This window comes from Molothrus aeneus, chromosome 3 (genome assembly GCF_037042795.1).
Source record: "Molothrus aeneus isolate 106 chromosome 3, BPBGC_Maene_1.0, whole genome shotgun sequence".
In the NCBI taxonomy this organism is placed as follows: domain Eukaryota; kingdom Metazoa; phylum Chordata; class Aves; order Passeriformes; family Icteridae; genus Molothrus; species Molothrus aeneus.
Window position 1 is genome coordinate 5,608,822 of NC_089648.1, and position 13,411 is coordinate 5,622,232.

At 43.5% G+C, this 13,411-nt stretch overlaps 1 protein-coding gene across 1 annotated transcript in view; it reads right to left on the reverse strand.

Annotated features, from left to right (window-relative positions):
• The window catches only part of CFAP61 (cilia and flagella associated protein 61), a 99,906-nt gene extending 86,521 nt beyond the window's left edge, over positions 1-13,385 (reverse strand). Inside the window, exons 1-9 of the mRNA XM_066546109.1 lie at positions 13,340-13,385; positions 12,321-12,427; positions 11,321-11,476; positions 10,519-10,669; positions 8,785-8,861; positions 8,325-8,392; positions 7,176-7,317; positions 2,932-3,064; positions 821-974 (exon numbers count right to left, since the gene is read on the reverse strand). Coding sequence (XP_066402206.1) covers positions 821-974; positions 2,932-3,064; positions 7,176-7,317; positions 8,325-8,392; positions 8,785-8,861; positions 10,519-10,669; positions 11,321-11,463 — 868 coding nt within the window. The 5' untranslated portion in view covers positions 11,464-11,476; positions 12,321-12,427; positions 13,340-13,385. The remainder of the gene's footprint in view (positions 1-820; positions 975-2,931; positions 3,065-7,175; positions 7,318-8,324; positions 8,393-8,784; positions 8,862-10,518; positions 10,670-11,320; positions 11,477-12,320; positions 12,428-13,339) is intronic.
• Positions 13,386-13,411: the final 26 nt, after the last annotated feature.

Below are 13,411 nucleotides of genomic sequence, written 5' to 3' on the forward strand. Positions count from 1 at the left end.
GGTACCAGCTGGTGACAGCCCTGCAGCTCCCTGGTTGCCTTTTTTGCCTGCTGCTTTGTGTTCAGAAAAGCAGATACATAACCTAGTGGTGGTGGTGTTTTATTCCACTACTGATAATTAGTAGATAGCAAGATGCTGCCCTTCTGCACAAAATGCCCTTTGACACTGAAAAATAGAGACAACAACTGTAAATCATTTACATGACACTTCTGTTCTACAAACAGGTGACATATTTGTGCTACTGGTTTTTATCACTCACAGGAAGCAGCTAGCACATGTGTTGCTATATTGGGCCCAATATAAAAGCAGAATAAAGAGACAGTCCCTGATCTCCCAAAATCTGGTAACCCAGGAGACCGCAAACAATAAGCAAAGAGCAGAAGCTGAACCACAAGGAAAAAAGATGACATAAGTCAACAGGACAATGTAACAGGCACAGTTAGCCAGCTGCTCAGCTACCAACAGACCTCACTTCACCACCAGATTTTACAATCACATCTTCCTTTAGCAGCACAACTGTATCTGATAGACAGTATATACCACACAACAGCTTTCTGAAACTTCAAGCCCAAATTTATCCCACAGTTGGTACAGGCCAGCTCCCCACAAACAAAAATCACTTCTGAGTCAGAGACCAGGGCTATCAAAATTCCCCTCCTCAATTAAAAAACACCAGGCATCCTACTTCAAAGCCAGGTATGTTAATTTGTGTTTTCTTCCTAGTAAGCCTAGATATCCTTTTCCAGCCTTCTGCAAAACCTACTCAGAAGCTAGGCACGAACACACCTTGTATTTATTTAGCACTTTAGAATATAGATACCTCCTTGAACGCTTGGCTTCCGTGGCACTTCGAGAATATCCTCAGGATGTGGTTTACAGAGCCCATGGAAAGGCCCTAAGTCAAAACACTCTTGAAACAAGGAAATGTTCACATCAGAACATAAGCTCATGAATCCTACTGCAGTGCCACCAACCTGGAAGATAAAAGCCATGTCACATGAACCTGCCATTGTAGGAAAGCACAAAAAAAACTGAACAAAAAATTTCTGAAACATCAACTTTTATGTTCCATCTCTGACTGTGCATAATGGAAAACTATAAAGGAAATATTTCAGCAAAAGTTAAAGATCTTTTATTTTTTCCTTGTAACATATGTACTGGGACCTCTATAGTAGATGTTCTAATTCTTTTTTTTAGCTATGACTTGCAGGAGTGTTAGGTTTATATATATATATAGGCCAAATAATGACCTGGAGTTTCAGTAAAACATTTGCTATGGCAAATACACAACATACTTCCAAAAATGTATCATTTTGTTTAAAGTTACAGTGCAGCTGAAGTAGAACCTGATTCAGTTAGCCATAATAGCTGGCTCATTACTGGACACTGATTTGGACCCAAATTGGGGTCAAACTGAAGGGTATATTTAATTCTCCTAAGAAATTAACTCAAGAAATCAATTCTGTATAATATAAGGAGTACCTAATGCAGTACGAATTATTTGCAGCACTTATAACCCCCAAATATTTCTGTGTTCTGAAAAAAGCCCAAGAGCTAGTCTTAAAACCCAAATGCTCTGGCAAACATGAAAGTGATGGGATCCCTGCAATGCTGGCACCCACAGTACTCTGGATGCCTGATTGCTGCTGGAGTTCTTAGCAAGCTGCAGCCCTCAGCATGACACACACTGGGACCAGGGAGAACTGGCATGCTGGAGAGCTTCTGGCTTTAACTGGGACAAGTCTAGAAGAAGGAAGCGCTCAAATTTTTAGTAGTGTATCAATTTTCTGGTGAAACACATTATCAAAACACATTTTTGTTCCTCCTCAATACACATAATGAAAGCCTTTATAAACCTAATGAAAACTCAAATGCTGGATTTGTACAGCTGTTTTATCAAGCTATCAGCACACCAATAAAGACTTGAAAAAGTGTGACGTTTAATTTTTCTGCCCTCAAACAACAAGTGATTGTTTGTTTGCGTAACCAACAAAGCCGGGGTGCCACAGTTGCCTGGCTGCTGTGTAATTTCAGGCCCAAGGCTCAGCAGAGGCTGATTAACCAAACCATCTACCATATGTGCAAAAAGAGGCTGCCAGCTTCCTTCTCCACAGGGGAAGCTGGCATCCATCATGGTTTGCGTGGAGGTGCTTTCCCAGCCCACCGTGGCAGTGGCAGCTGGGATAAACTGGGGCTTGGAACACCTTTTGGTGGTCTCACATTGAGCTCTGAACATGCCACTGGAATGTCTTATTTATAGCAACAGCCCTCTGCAATGTGCCATTACACTAATGGTGCATTGTTTCCCATTTGGCTCCCAATGGCAGTGATTACATGTTGCAATTTTATAAAACCATTTGCCACAAAAAGCAGATTTCAGGAATTAAGGAGGTTATATTGCCTATCAACTTGCACTACCATGCACAATTACCAACACGTGAAAATCTTAACAGGAATTTTCAGCAGGAGAACTATTACCACTCCTTTCTTATTTAAATTAATTCCTGGGTTTGTCTACATGTTAGCAAAAATTTATTTGAGCCAAGAGAAAGAAAAATTATCTACAGGACTTAAAACTGTGAAAGGATTACTGGCTACTCATTTTCACATGCAATATTAGCTTTCACTGGGAATGAAAACAGGTCAGCTATAATGCAAATGTCTAAAATGACAACATGGCTTCATCAAGACAATCTGTCCAAATAACTTGAAAATTACTGGAAATTGCTGCTTCATTTCTGAACTGGAAACATCACTCCTGAGGACAGATACAAACTACATTGAGAAGGGCACTCACTGTGTGGGTACAGAGCATGAATTCTACTTTTCACAGGTGGGCTGCTGTTTTTATCCCCTGAGCTAGAGTGAGCTGTCACACAGGACATCACTAAGGCTGTGATCAGACAAAATCAGAGGTCATGGCAGACTAACCTCACAAACAGCTGCCTGATTTTCTTCACCTTCACGTTCTATGAGATCAACAAGGAGATATTCACCATAGGTTTCCTTCAGAGTATCACTTTGACGTGTCCAGATTAGCATGAGATCGTCATAATCTTCCATCCTACAAAAAAGAGATCAGGTAATGTCTTATGGCTCTGCCATTAATAGGCCCTGGTACTTCTGTTCTAATCCATTAACATATGGAAAAATACTACAAATACTTGTTCCAAAGCCTGCACCTACAAATCACTTCACCTAGGACACATTCCCAGTGCACACTAAAGTGAGAGTCTCAGCACCAGAGACAATCACACCCAACAGCCAGCAGAACCCACCAAAATCTGCACTGCTCAGTGGAGATGCTTCTCTTGCCCTAAGAAAATATACAGGAATCCCAGCTCAAGATTTTCCAGCCTCACTCTCCTACAACTGTAGTAGAGCACTCATACAGGTCCCAACCTACATGGATTTTTATATAAACAGGCAACAGAGACTCTTTCCCACTAGACTGCTATTTATAGCCAGGGTCAATGTAACTCTGAATAAGAAAAACCAGCACTTTTATCAGAACAGAATTCCTGAGTCACCCATGCTGAGACTATGGCACAAAGGTGGGTGGCAAACCACCTTTAGCACTCAACTGCTATCAATAACATGAAGCCACTTGTATTTATCTCTCGGAAAAATGCCAGAATTGAGTGGTGCAGCCAAAAGCAGCAGAGAGGAAACTTCGCCTGCGTTGGGCTGCCAGAAGGAACAACTGCAACGAACTACAGGGGAAACCCTCCCTGCTCTGGGCCGGGAGCAGGCGGCTACCTCGGCTATCACACCGACACGCCAGGAACACCCGGCTCCTGCCCCGGGAGGCGACACCGGGGCTGTGGGAGCCCCGCGCGGTCTCTGCCGCCACCCGGCGGCCCCGCCAGGCACGGGCAGCGGCTCCTTGGCTTCCTTAGGACGCGCAAACCTCCTCCTCTTGCTGCACGGGAACCGGGACCGGCCCGCGGCGCTTCCCTCGCTTGTCTGGGATGCACAAACGTGCTGTGCCAGGGAGAACCAGGAACTTGAAGAGCTTCCCGAGGTTTTGAGGAAAACTTCTGCTGTGTTCCAGGGTCCCAGTGGGTCCCCCATGCCTCTATGTGATACCTGTAAGTTGGAGATCATTGCTCCACACAGGCAGGAACCCAGAAACAATAAACAGATTCTCAGTGCTACTCTTTTTGTGTGTCTGGATTTGGAAGGAGCCTTAAAGAAAACACAGATAGGCAAAAGAGCTTCTGTTTCTCATTGTATCAAACACTGTGTTCCTAAGCACTGCCTGACTCCAGCACAGGAGAGGTGGTCAGGGGGTCTCTGGATGCTTTTGCTGCTCCTGCACACCAGAATGGATGTGACCTCTGGATAAGGCCACCTTTATCACCAAGGCTAGGGACCTCTTGGATTCTGACCTTGTTCCCGCCTTTTTTTTTCCCCTCAACTAAAATGAAGCTCCAGCAACAATAAAAACTCCATAAAAATTTACAGTAACTCATTCCTTATCCCTCAAACCAAAGTGGTTACCCCTCATCTCCTTCACAGGAAGTATCCCAAGGGAAAATCTGCAGTGAGGTTTTCTATTATCAGAACATCACCACCTCAGCACAGTTAATTAGTTCAACAAATCTGTTAATAAACTCTCAAACCTCAAAAAAACAAACAAAGAGGGGTAGCAGGATGAGACTGTATCCTAATTGAACCCTCTTACTTCATGGAGTCCATAACAGACACACACCCCCTCCAAATGGAACACTGTGCCAGGTGTTTTGAGTGCCCTATGTCATTCTGCTCTGTGGGACACAGGATAAGATCACACACAAAGGTGCAGATGGCAATTCCTGGAGACTGACCCTGTGACAGTCAATGGGACTCTGCACAAACCCATTCAACTCCCTGGACACTACTCTGTAGGAACACAACCATTTTAACTTGCTTATTCTGCTTTTAGTATCTTCCACCAGTACCACAATATTTAACGAAGTAAAGAAACTCTCCAAACCCCAGTAAGCTTTCCAATATAAAAATGCCACAAAATTCCTCTACTGCGAGTGCAAGCACAGAGTTGCAAATCTGACTCATGCCTACAGGGCACAAACCCAAGAATGGCAGGATCTGGACAAGACACCAGCAAGAACCTTAAACATCAAAGTTTAGTGGGCTGCATTCTGACGCTGCAATGTCTCCCATTATAGAGGCCAGACAGAGAATAAGTTCGAAATTGATGCTTAAACAAAGTATCAGTTTACAGCTGCTTTTCCCCCTCTGTGAGCAGGGGAAGAGGGGACAGAGATTAGGCTAATCTCCTCTCACTGCCCCAGAACATGTTGCTAGGCAGGTGGCTGCAGACAACATCCACAGAGGAGGAGTCTCTAAGGGCTCCCACTGACTGTTACTATGGATGCCAGTGAAGCACAGGGTGAATGCAGAGAGAAGGGAAAGGCAGAGCTCCTTCTGCAAATGGAAATTAGCCTTACCTGTTATCCACTGATGGGCAACACTGGAGTATGAATTTTGTATCACCACTGTGTAATTTCAGAGGAAAACCGGTTTCCCAGTTAATTTTCTATTAATACCAAAGCTATTTTTACTTTTTATAACAAACTACCAAAATCCCAGATAAGATGGCACCTCTTATCAGGAATATTGCTATGGCCTAAGTGACATTTCCAGCCACGCAAAAGAACATTTCAATTGACAATATCCAGTGACCACAAAAAAAAATTAGCTTAAACTGAAAAAAAAGACAAACATGATAGTCAGAACCAAGATATATGGAAAGACTTTTAATCTTCAGGCATTAACTGACCTATTAATGCCTTCTCTAGATAAAAGTCCATTCATTTAGTTATAGGTGAGAACTCAAAAAAAACAGTCAAAAAGCCTAGGAATTGTACATCTAGTTAGTATGAGAGAGATTTTTAGCATATTGAAATATCCAGAGCACAGGAGGAGGACGTGAAGTGGCAAAGATCAGGCCTCAGGCCTTTTTCTTAAAATGCTCAAAAGTCAAGCAACAGGAAGAGCACAAGCTGAAGATTTGCTTCAGACCCATGTGGTAAAATTCAATATATACAACAAAACACCTCTCAGAGACAGGCTCCTGTCAGAACGCAGTCCAAGCTGGCAGCACAAATCAGCCCATAAATAAATGATAAATAAATGGCATGGCTTTACCAATCAGACACCACACTCAACGCAGCATCACCATCTGCAGGTGCTGGTCAGTACAGACCCCCCCCACATCCACACCATGTCTGTGTCTCCAAGGAATACACTGCTCCCTAAACTTCAGTCTCCACTGTAGGCATCACAAATGCTCATTTAATCATCTCTGTTACCTAGCCACAAAGCAACACTTATATTTACTACCTGCAAAAACTCCAGAATAAATCAGAGTTAAATCGAACTACTGCTTCATAAAACATTACCCTACCAGCAGTCTTCCCACAGTGAAGAGGACAAGAAGTAACCCAAAATTTGATGGATGCATGTTCTATTTCAACCACCCTACAAGGAAGCATCTCCACAGCAACAACAGGAAAATCTCCAGGCCCCTGGGTCAAAAACTTGGCATTTCTCATGTCCTGGATGCAACACTAGCACAGGCAGAACACACATGGCAGGAAAAACCAAGAGTGGCAACAGCAGTCTAATTCAGCCAGCAGATCACAGAATAAACATCGCTAACAAAAAAATAGTCTTCCTACATAGCTAACTAGCATTTGAAGATGCACTAGCATCTTATGATGAAATAGAACAAAACCAGCATAATCCTAGAACTACCTAGATTGGTTATTGTAGAAAACTATCACCAGATGGGGGCTATGTACAAATCACAAACAGGATGGGACTGCTGGGAACGTGCCTTGAGCTGTTTTATTTTCCAGCATCAGTATCATTACATGGTTATGACAATGGGAGGATGCTGTCAGCTCACATCCCAGGCAGCAGACAAAGTACTTAATGTTACAACTTATAAAGTAAGTTTTTTGACCAATCACACAAAGCAAAAGCATATTGACAGCAGTTCTATCCAATCACTATAAGCACACGTACCTTTGGTTAAAACAATGCTTGAGAGGATTGTTTTAGAGCAGCCAAGCTAAGCTACTGATGCTGCTAACCAAACAAGGAAAATGCTTCAGTTTCCCCCAGCCAGATGTGCTCAGGGAAGCAGGATCAAGGAGCTGTGCTACCTTGCTTGGCGCACGTACAGCTGTGGGTGACACCGATGCCTCGGGCATGCCAGCAAGGTGAAACGTCTCTCCACGTGTGAGCCTGGAGCAGGCACGAGCCTTTCAAAGACATCCCCCAGGTCCAGCTCTGAGTGGCTAAAACCTGTCAGGGCAACAGAGAAACTTCATTATGCAAGCTTTAAATTAGCAGCAAACTGTCTGAGGAAAATGGAGTTTCAAACTTAAACCACAGATAGTAAAATGCTCCAAGTCTTGTAAGTTAGGCAATGAGGCTGAAATGACAGCAGCATAAATGTGTGACAATCATCACCAAAGTTATCTAATTATTCCAAACCTGAATAAGCTTCAAAGCAATCAGAAATTGGTAGAAAACAATCCCTATAAGAAGAATACAGCCAATTCTCTATGCCTCTGGAGAACCTCTGTCAGCACTCAATGCTGAAGGAAAGCTGATGTTGGTTGCCTGGGTGGATTTGACAAAACCCTTACTTCAAGCCCTGGTTTCTGTAGTTGACACACCATTACAGTCTTTTAGTGTGACTAGGAACCAACACCTCTAGAGCCAGCACATCAGAAAAGTTCTAGCTCCCTTGTCAGCTCAATTAAGTGCATGCTTGGTTTATTAGTTGGAATTCAGGACCAAAATTCCATATCTGGTGCTGTCTGCTGATTAACATGTATTCTCTACTTTTGTACCTCTGTTCTAGAGGAAATAATCCAAGTTTCGTTCTATGTCTCCAGAAGCCCCTCTGAGTCTCACCAAAGTGTCCTCTTCCAATCTACACTGGCTTGGCTAAGTAAGAGAAAGTGCCCCATTTCAAGTCTCTTGGCTGTGTTCAACCAGACATCTTGACAAAACTCGCAGGTGTTGATTTTTGAGATCTTTACTCCTTTCTGATGTGCTGTTTCTGGCAAATTTAAAGATTGCAGGGACAGGACAGACTGCTGAATGGCTGCTGGAGTGAGCATGGAATCTCTTGCACATGGGATCTTCACAAGAAGATACTTTTAGACTATGTTTTTCACATGTCTAGAAACTGATAACTCTCCTCAGTACTAAAAAAAGAACACCACAAGAAGCTCTCAGTGCATATTAATTAGGTTTGCAATTGCTCTCACTTCAAGAATAAAACAGGTTTAAGCTCTTACCTAACCTCTTCTCAGCTGGTATAAAGAGAAGTATAAACTGCAGTTCTGGTAGTAAGATGAAAGCTTTCCTGGACAAATAAACATATTCAGTCTTTCATTATTACACTCAATGACAGACAGCAGCTAGCTTTTTTAATATATACTTTTTTTTTCCCTCCAGTGTCTCCAACCTTCCTTCATAAGTCCACATGGATCAACAATTAAAACATTTCTGACAAACAACATCACTTGAAATTTATCTGGGTAATTTTGACTGGCTTTTCCTGCCTTATTTCTTTCAAATTTCCCAATCTTTAGATTTCAAACATCCTCCTTTTTTATAGCAGTTTCCCAGTGGTGAAATATTTAAGATATCAGGCCTCTGCTGGCAAATCTCTGATGGGGCATATGGATGTGACTGCTTGACTTGACAGCAGGAGAGGGCATGTGCCTCACCACCCAAGGCTACACAGGAACTCACCTAACAATTTCTTGGGAACATCCAGCTGCATAACCTTCCTTTGCCACAAAAAGATGCACAAAGAGCGTGTTCAAAGGCTGCAAAATAAGGAGTGAAAGTCTACACACCATGCAGCCCATGTTTAGTCCATCAGCCCAAGTATTAGTACACATATACATTTCCAACATACGTGATCTGCACTCAAGGAGCAGCAAAACAGACAAAAGTGACTTCAAAGCATGTGTGGGTAAAGTTATGTGATTAAAGTGCTTTATATGATTTTGTGCTTCTGCAACATTTTTTCTTTCTACTCAGTTTATTATTGTTTGACTGCAATATACACTGTACATTTCATATTGAACAGTATTAATTCTTGACTAACTACATTCAACCACATTAAACATTCAACACATGTCTGACATTCTTTTAGGGTTAAAAAAAATCCTCAAACCAAAAGCTCACCTGCTTCTCATAATCCTAAAGTGATTTTTTTAAAGGTAGTGAGAAACATCACATATTTTAAGATGACATTATTAGACACACATATACCAGGCAGAAACAAGGCAGACTAACAGACCTTTATCTTGTGCACTTCCAGTAAACATGGAAAACCCCTGTCCTGGAATGGCAAGGGCTATTAAATCAGCTGCTCTCTAGCATATTAATTACAAGTGCTGGGTCAGGGAAGGTCTGCCTGTAGATAAAAATACTTTAAATGGAAAACTTGGGATCTTCTGAATAGTATAATGTTCAAATAAAATACCATAACTAGAGGTACCAACAAACTTCAGCAATTTAAGAGCAACAATGATTTCAATAGAAGCTGCAGTACATGGACCAGCATCAGGACAACAAGCTATTGTAACAAACATCTAAAGACATCCCTAAACATCAGGTAGTTTGTTTGTTTTTTTTAGAAGCAAAGGGAAGAAATAAAAAAATATATTACTGTTGTGGTCTGAGAGGACACCAAGTAAGCCAGATGTGGACTGTAACTGTTTCTGAATAGTGCTGGTAACCAGACAATCCAGTACAGCATCTTCACTTATTCCTTTCTGCAGAAGTCAACTCCCACTTCAGACCCTGAAATAATTTCTGTACTCTAGGAAAAAGACAGGTCAACTGTACTTCACAGAATTCCTATGTTCAGATGACCTCAGTTTTGAAAAGCACACCTGCATGGATTTAACCTACAGCTTACCAACAACATCTCATCAAGTTATACCCCAGAAAACATTCAGAGCTTCTGCCAATGCAGAAGCATAAAACACTAGATCTTCTACACCTACTTTAGCAAATAAACTCCATTCCAGGAAAATAGAATGCTCCAGGTAACTGATGAACAAAATGCCCAGAGATAACTGCAACACTGCAAACACTTTATTATAGCACGTGCTGCATACCTCAGGGTGCTTGGGGTTTAACGTTTTCTGTATTTTCTCAACAATCCCACAATCTAGTTCCCAGCTGGACTTGGTGATGGGGGAGCATGTGAGTGCTAAACTCATAAGGGCCTGTTTCTAGTCTGTAGATCCTACCAGAAAGTCACAAGCAGCAGTCTCCCCACCAGCACTGAACAAAATCCACCACAGAACTAAGGCTCCCCTTGTCAGCACAAGGGTTTGACTAGGACTCCATCACCTTCTGTATCCTGAATGCCTCAAATCTACTGGAAACAGGTTGTAGACACCCACGTGTATTTGCTATACCTGAGCCTTAAATGAAAACTCAACTAAAATCACACAATTTACTTACAGTGCATTTATTGTTAGGGTAGTTTTCATGCAGGAATGGTTCCCATTCAGCCTGATCAGTGATATTCCAATTTGGATAGTCCAGAAAGGCAGCATGGGCTATAACCTCATTCTTCTCATTGCAGAGTGTCAAAGCAAGATTTGATAATTCTCTATGAAAACAATTTAATTATGGACAAGTTGAAGAAACTCCACATAGAAAAGTAACTGACTGTGAATTCAGCCTGCTGGAACAGCAAAATTAGCCATGTTCAAGAGGGTTCCCAAGATCAGGCCTCAATAAAACTTCATCATCCACATGCTAACTTGGAATTGTTGCTTCAGTTCCACATATTTGTGTTCTAACACTGTAAAATTCAGGTGGATTTTCAAATCCTCAATCATATTAGTAAATTTGAGATGCAAGACTTAAACATTCCCTTCCATTTGTATGTTTCTTCACACATCTCTTTTTTCCCCCAAACAGCTGTTATCTGGGATTTTTACTATTAAGGGGGGAAAAACCTGAGTGACTCACCAGTACCTGTCTGTCACACAGCCTGCCTGCTGATATTTTTTTTCTAATAGCATTTCTTCTGAGCTTTTACAAAAGGAAGCTAATACAGAATTAAACCTTGTCCACCATGGCAGAGACCCAGGTTTGCACAGTCATGTACGTGGACAGACATTAAGGTAGATTTTCTTACCATTTTTAGAAACAGCACAAAAAGTCATTATATCACGCCATGTCAAGGCTCAGAATGTTTTCTGCCGTTTTAAGCATAATTTCCCAAAAGGTGACAACCCAAAACACCATTACTTACAAGAGATAAGTGACATCCATCCTTCCAAAGACGTCTTCTGTGACAGGGCTGAAGAGGCTGATAATGGCTGGGACATCCCGTGACTCCGTCCTTCTGACAGTGACCACTTCTGTATTTCCACTTGAGGAGGTTACTGTGGCCATCCCACCGGCTGCCCTGAGAGCCAAGGAAAACACTGCTGGCTCCAGCCATCCCACTGCCACCCCCTGCCTGACACAGTCACTTCAGGGGGGTTTCCATAACAACTCTAAATTGGGGCAGCTTCTCTGGATTTGGTGCCTGGTTCCTGCACGCTTCCACAGAGATATGCACTGCCCATCCAGTGCACACCTGAAATGCAGCAGGCAATCACTCCTATGGTCTGGATCCTACAGAGGAAATTAATTCTTTTAATAGGCTACAACTGCTTTCCTGTTTATTCATTTGCATGCCAACCAGCTCATCACCAAGAACTTCAAACTCAAAGCCCTTCAGTGGGAGGCTCAGCTGTGGGCAGTCAGGAGGCTCAGCTGCAAACAATCAGGGACACAGCCTCCCGATTAAACAGCACCTTCAGGTGAGTTAAATGTATTTTGTCCAAAACCGCTCCTTGAATTTATTTTGAGGTCAACAGCAGGGCTTAAATTTCTGAAGGACCTCAAAGTTCTGTGGCTAGTCAAAGTTCTACTGCTCTCCTATGCAGAAAAAAAAAGGTTAAGAAGTTTTTAAAAAAGTGGGTTTATTTTTGTGGTTCCTGATTGACAAAATGCGCCAGGCACAGCTGATTTGTTGATCCCTCCAGAAACTTTAGAACACACGGGGCAGTAGATCCTCAAAGCACCTGTGACCATGCCCTCGGGTCTAACACCCTTCAGCTGCGTGTCTCTGCTCAGCACTGCAGCCAGCAATCAGGCGCGTGAAATAAAGCAACCAAACAAAGGCCCCCCGCAATTTCTTAAATAGATGCACAAAATATAGCAGCACTAACTAGAAAAAAAAAAAAAAGCCTAAACCAACTCACCTATATCAGCAGAGCAATCTCAGCGCTCTGCCAAACGCAACAGCCGCTTCCAACGGTGACTCCAAATGCAAAAGGGACGCTCAGTTATTAGGCACCGCAATTCCCAACTAAAACGAAAAACCAAAAGTAATGCAGATTTTCGCACCTTTTAAACACAGATAGAGTCACATGCACTCCTACATCTTTCACAGACAAACAGGACATTCCAGCGCCGGTCCTGAAATTAACCTGAAGCGACACATTCCCTGCAAACACGCATCAATTTAACAAATGAAAACTAACACGAACTTTACAGGGCCATTCACCGGCTGATGTTTAGCGCACTAAGATGACTTCAACTGAGGAAAACCGCTTGCCACATTTTCACAGTCAATTATTTAACTTCACGCAAAAAAAACCCCAAAAATACACCCACATCTCCACCAGCTCCTCTAAACGCTCCCGCAGACAGCAAAACCAGCCTTTTCACAGTAAAAATGTACCCTTCTCGTAAGGAAATGCGCTGTTCCTAGAGCAGCTCCCGCACTCATCCCGCTGAGCAGGATCCCAGAGACGGCCAGCAGAAGGAGCAGAGAAGGGCGGTCCCCTCCCGAACTCAGAGCAGCTCCTTCCCACCTCCTCACACAAACACTTTTGAAACACAAATAAGATTCCAAGCGGGTTTTTTTAGAGTTTGTAGCCCAAAATGCACCGAACACACACATACCTCAGGAAGGCTCTAAGGAGCTACAGAAGGCTGCGGACGGGCGGCTCTTAAGGGGCACCCCCGGTAGCATGGGGCGGGGCCAGACCGGGGGCGGTACCGCGGTGTTGGGCGGGGGCCTGGGCACCGGGGCTGGATACCGGGGGCTGGACACCCGGGCTGGACACCGGGGCTGTTCATGGACAGACCCCGAGGCGGCCTCACGGACCCCCGGGCGCGAGTGACCCCCTCAGGCAGGCGGGCCACGCCCCCGCACGCGGACAGACCCACACCGCCGAGCCGCCAGGGGGCGCCCCGCGGAGCGCCGGGAACTCACCTGCCCTGTGCCCGGCGCGGAGCGAAGCGGCCGCAGAGCGTCCCAAGGACAGGAAAGACCGGGACAGATGGA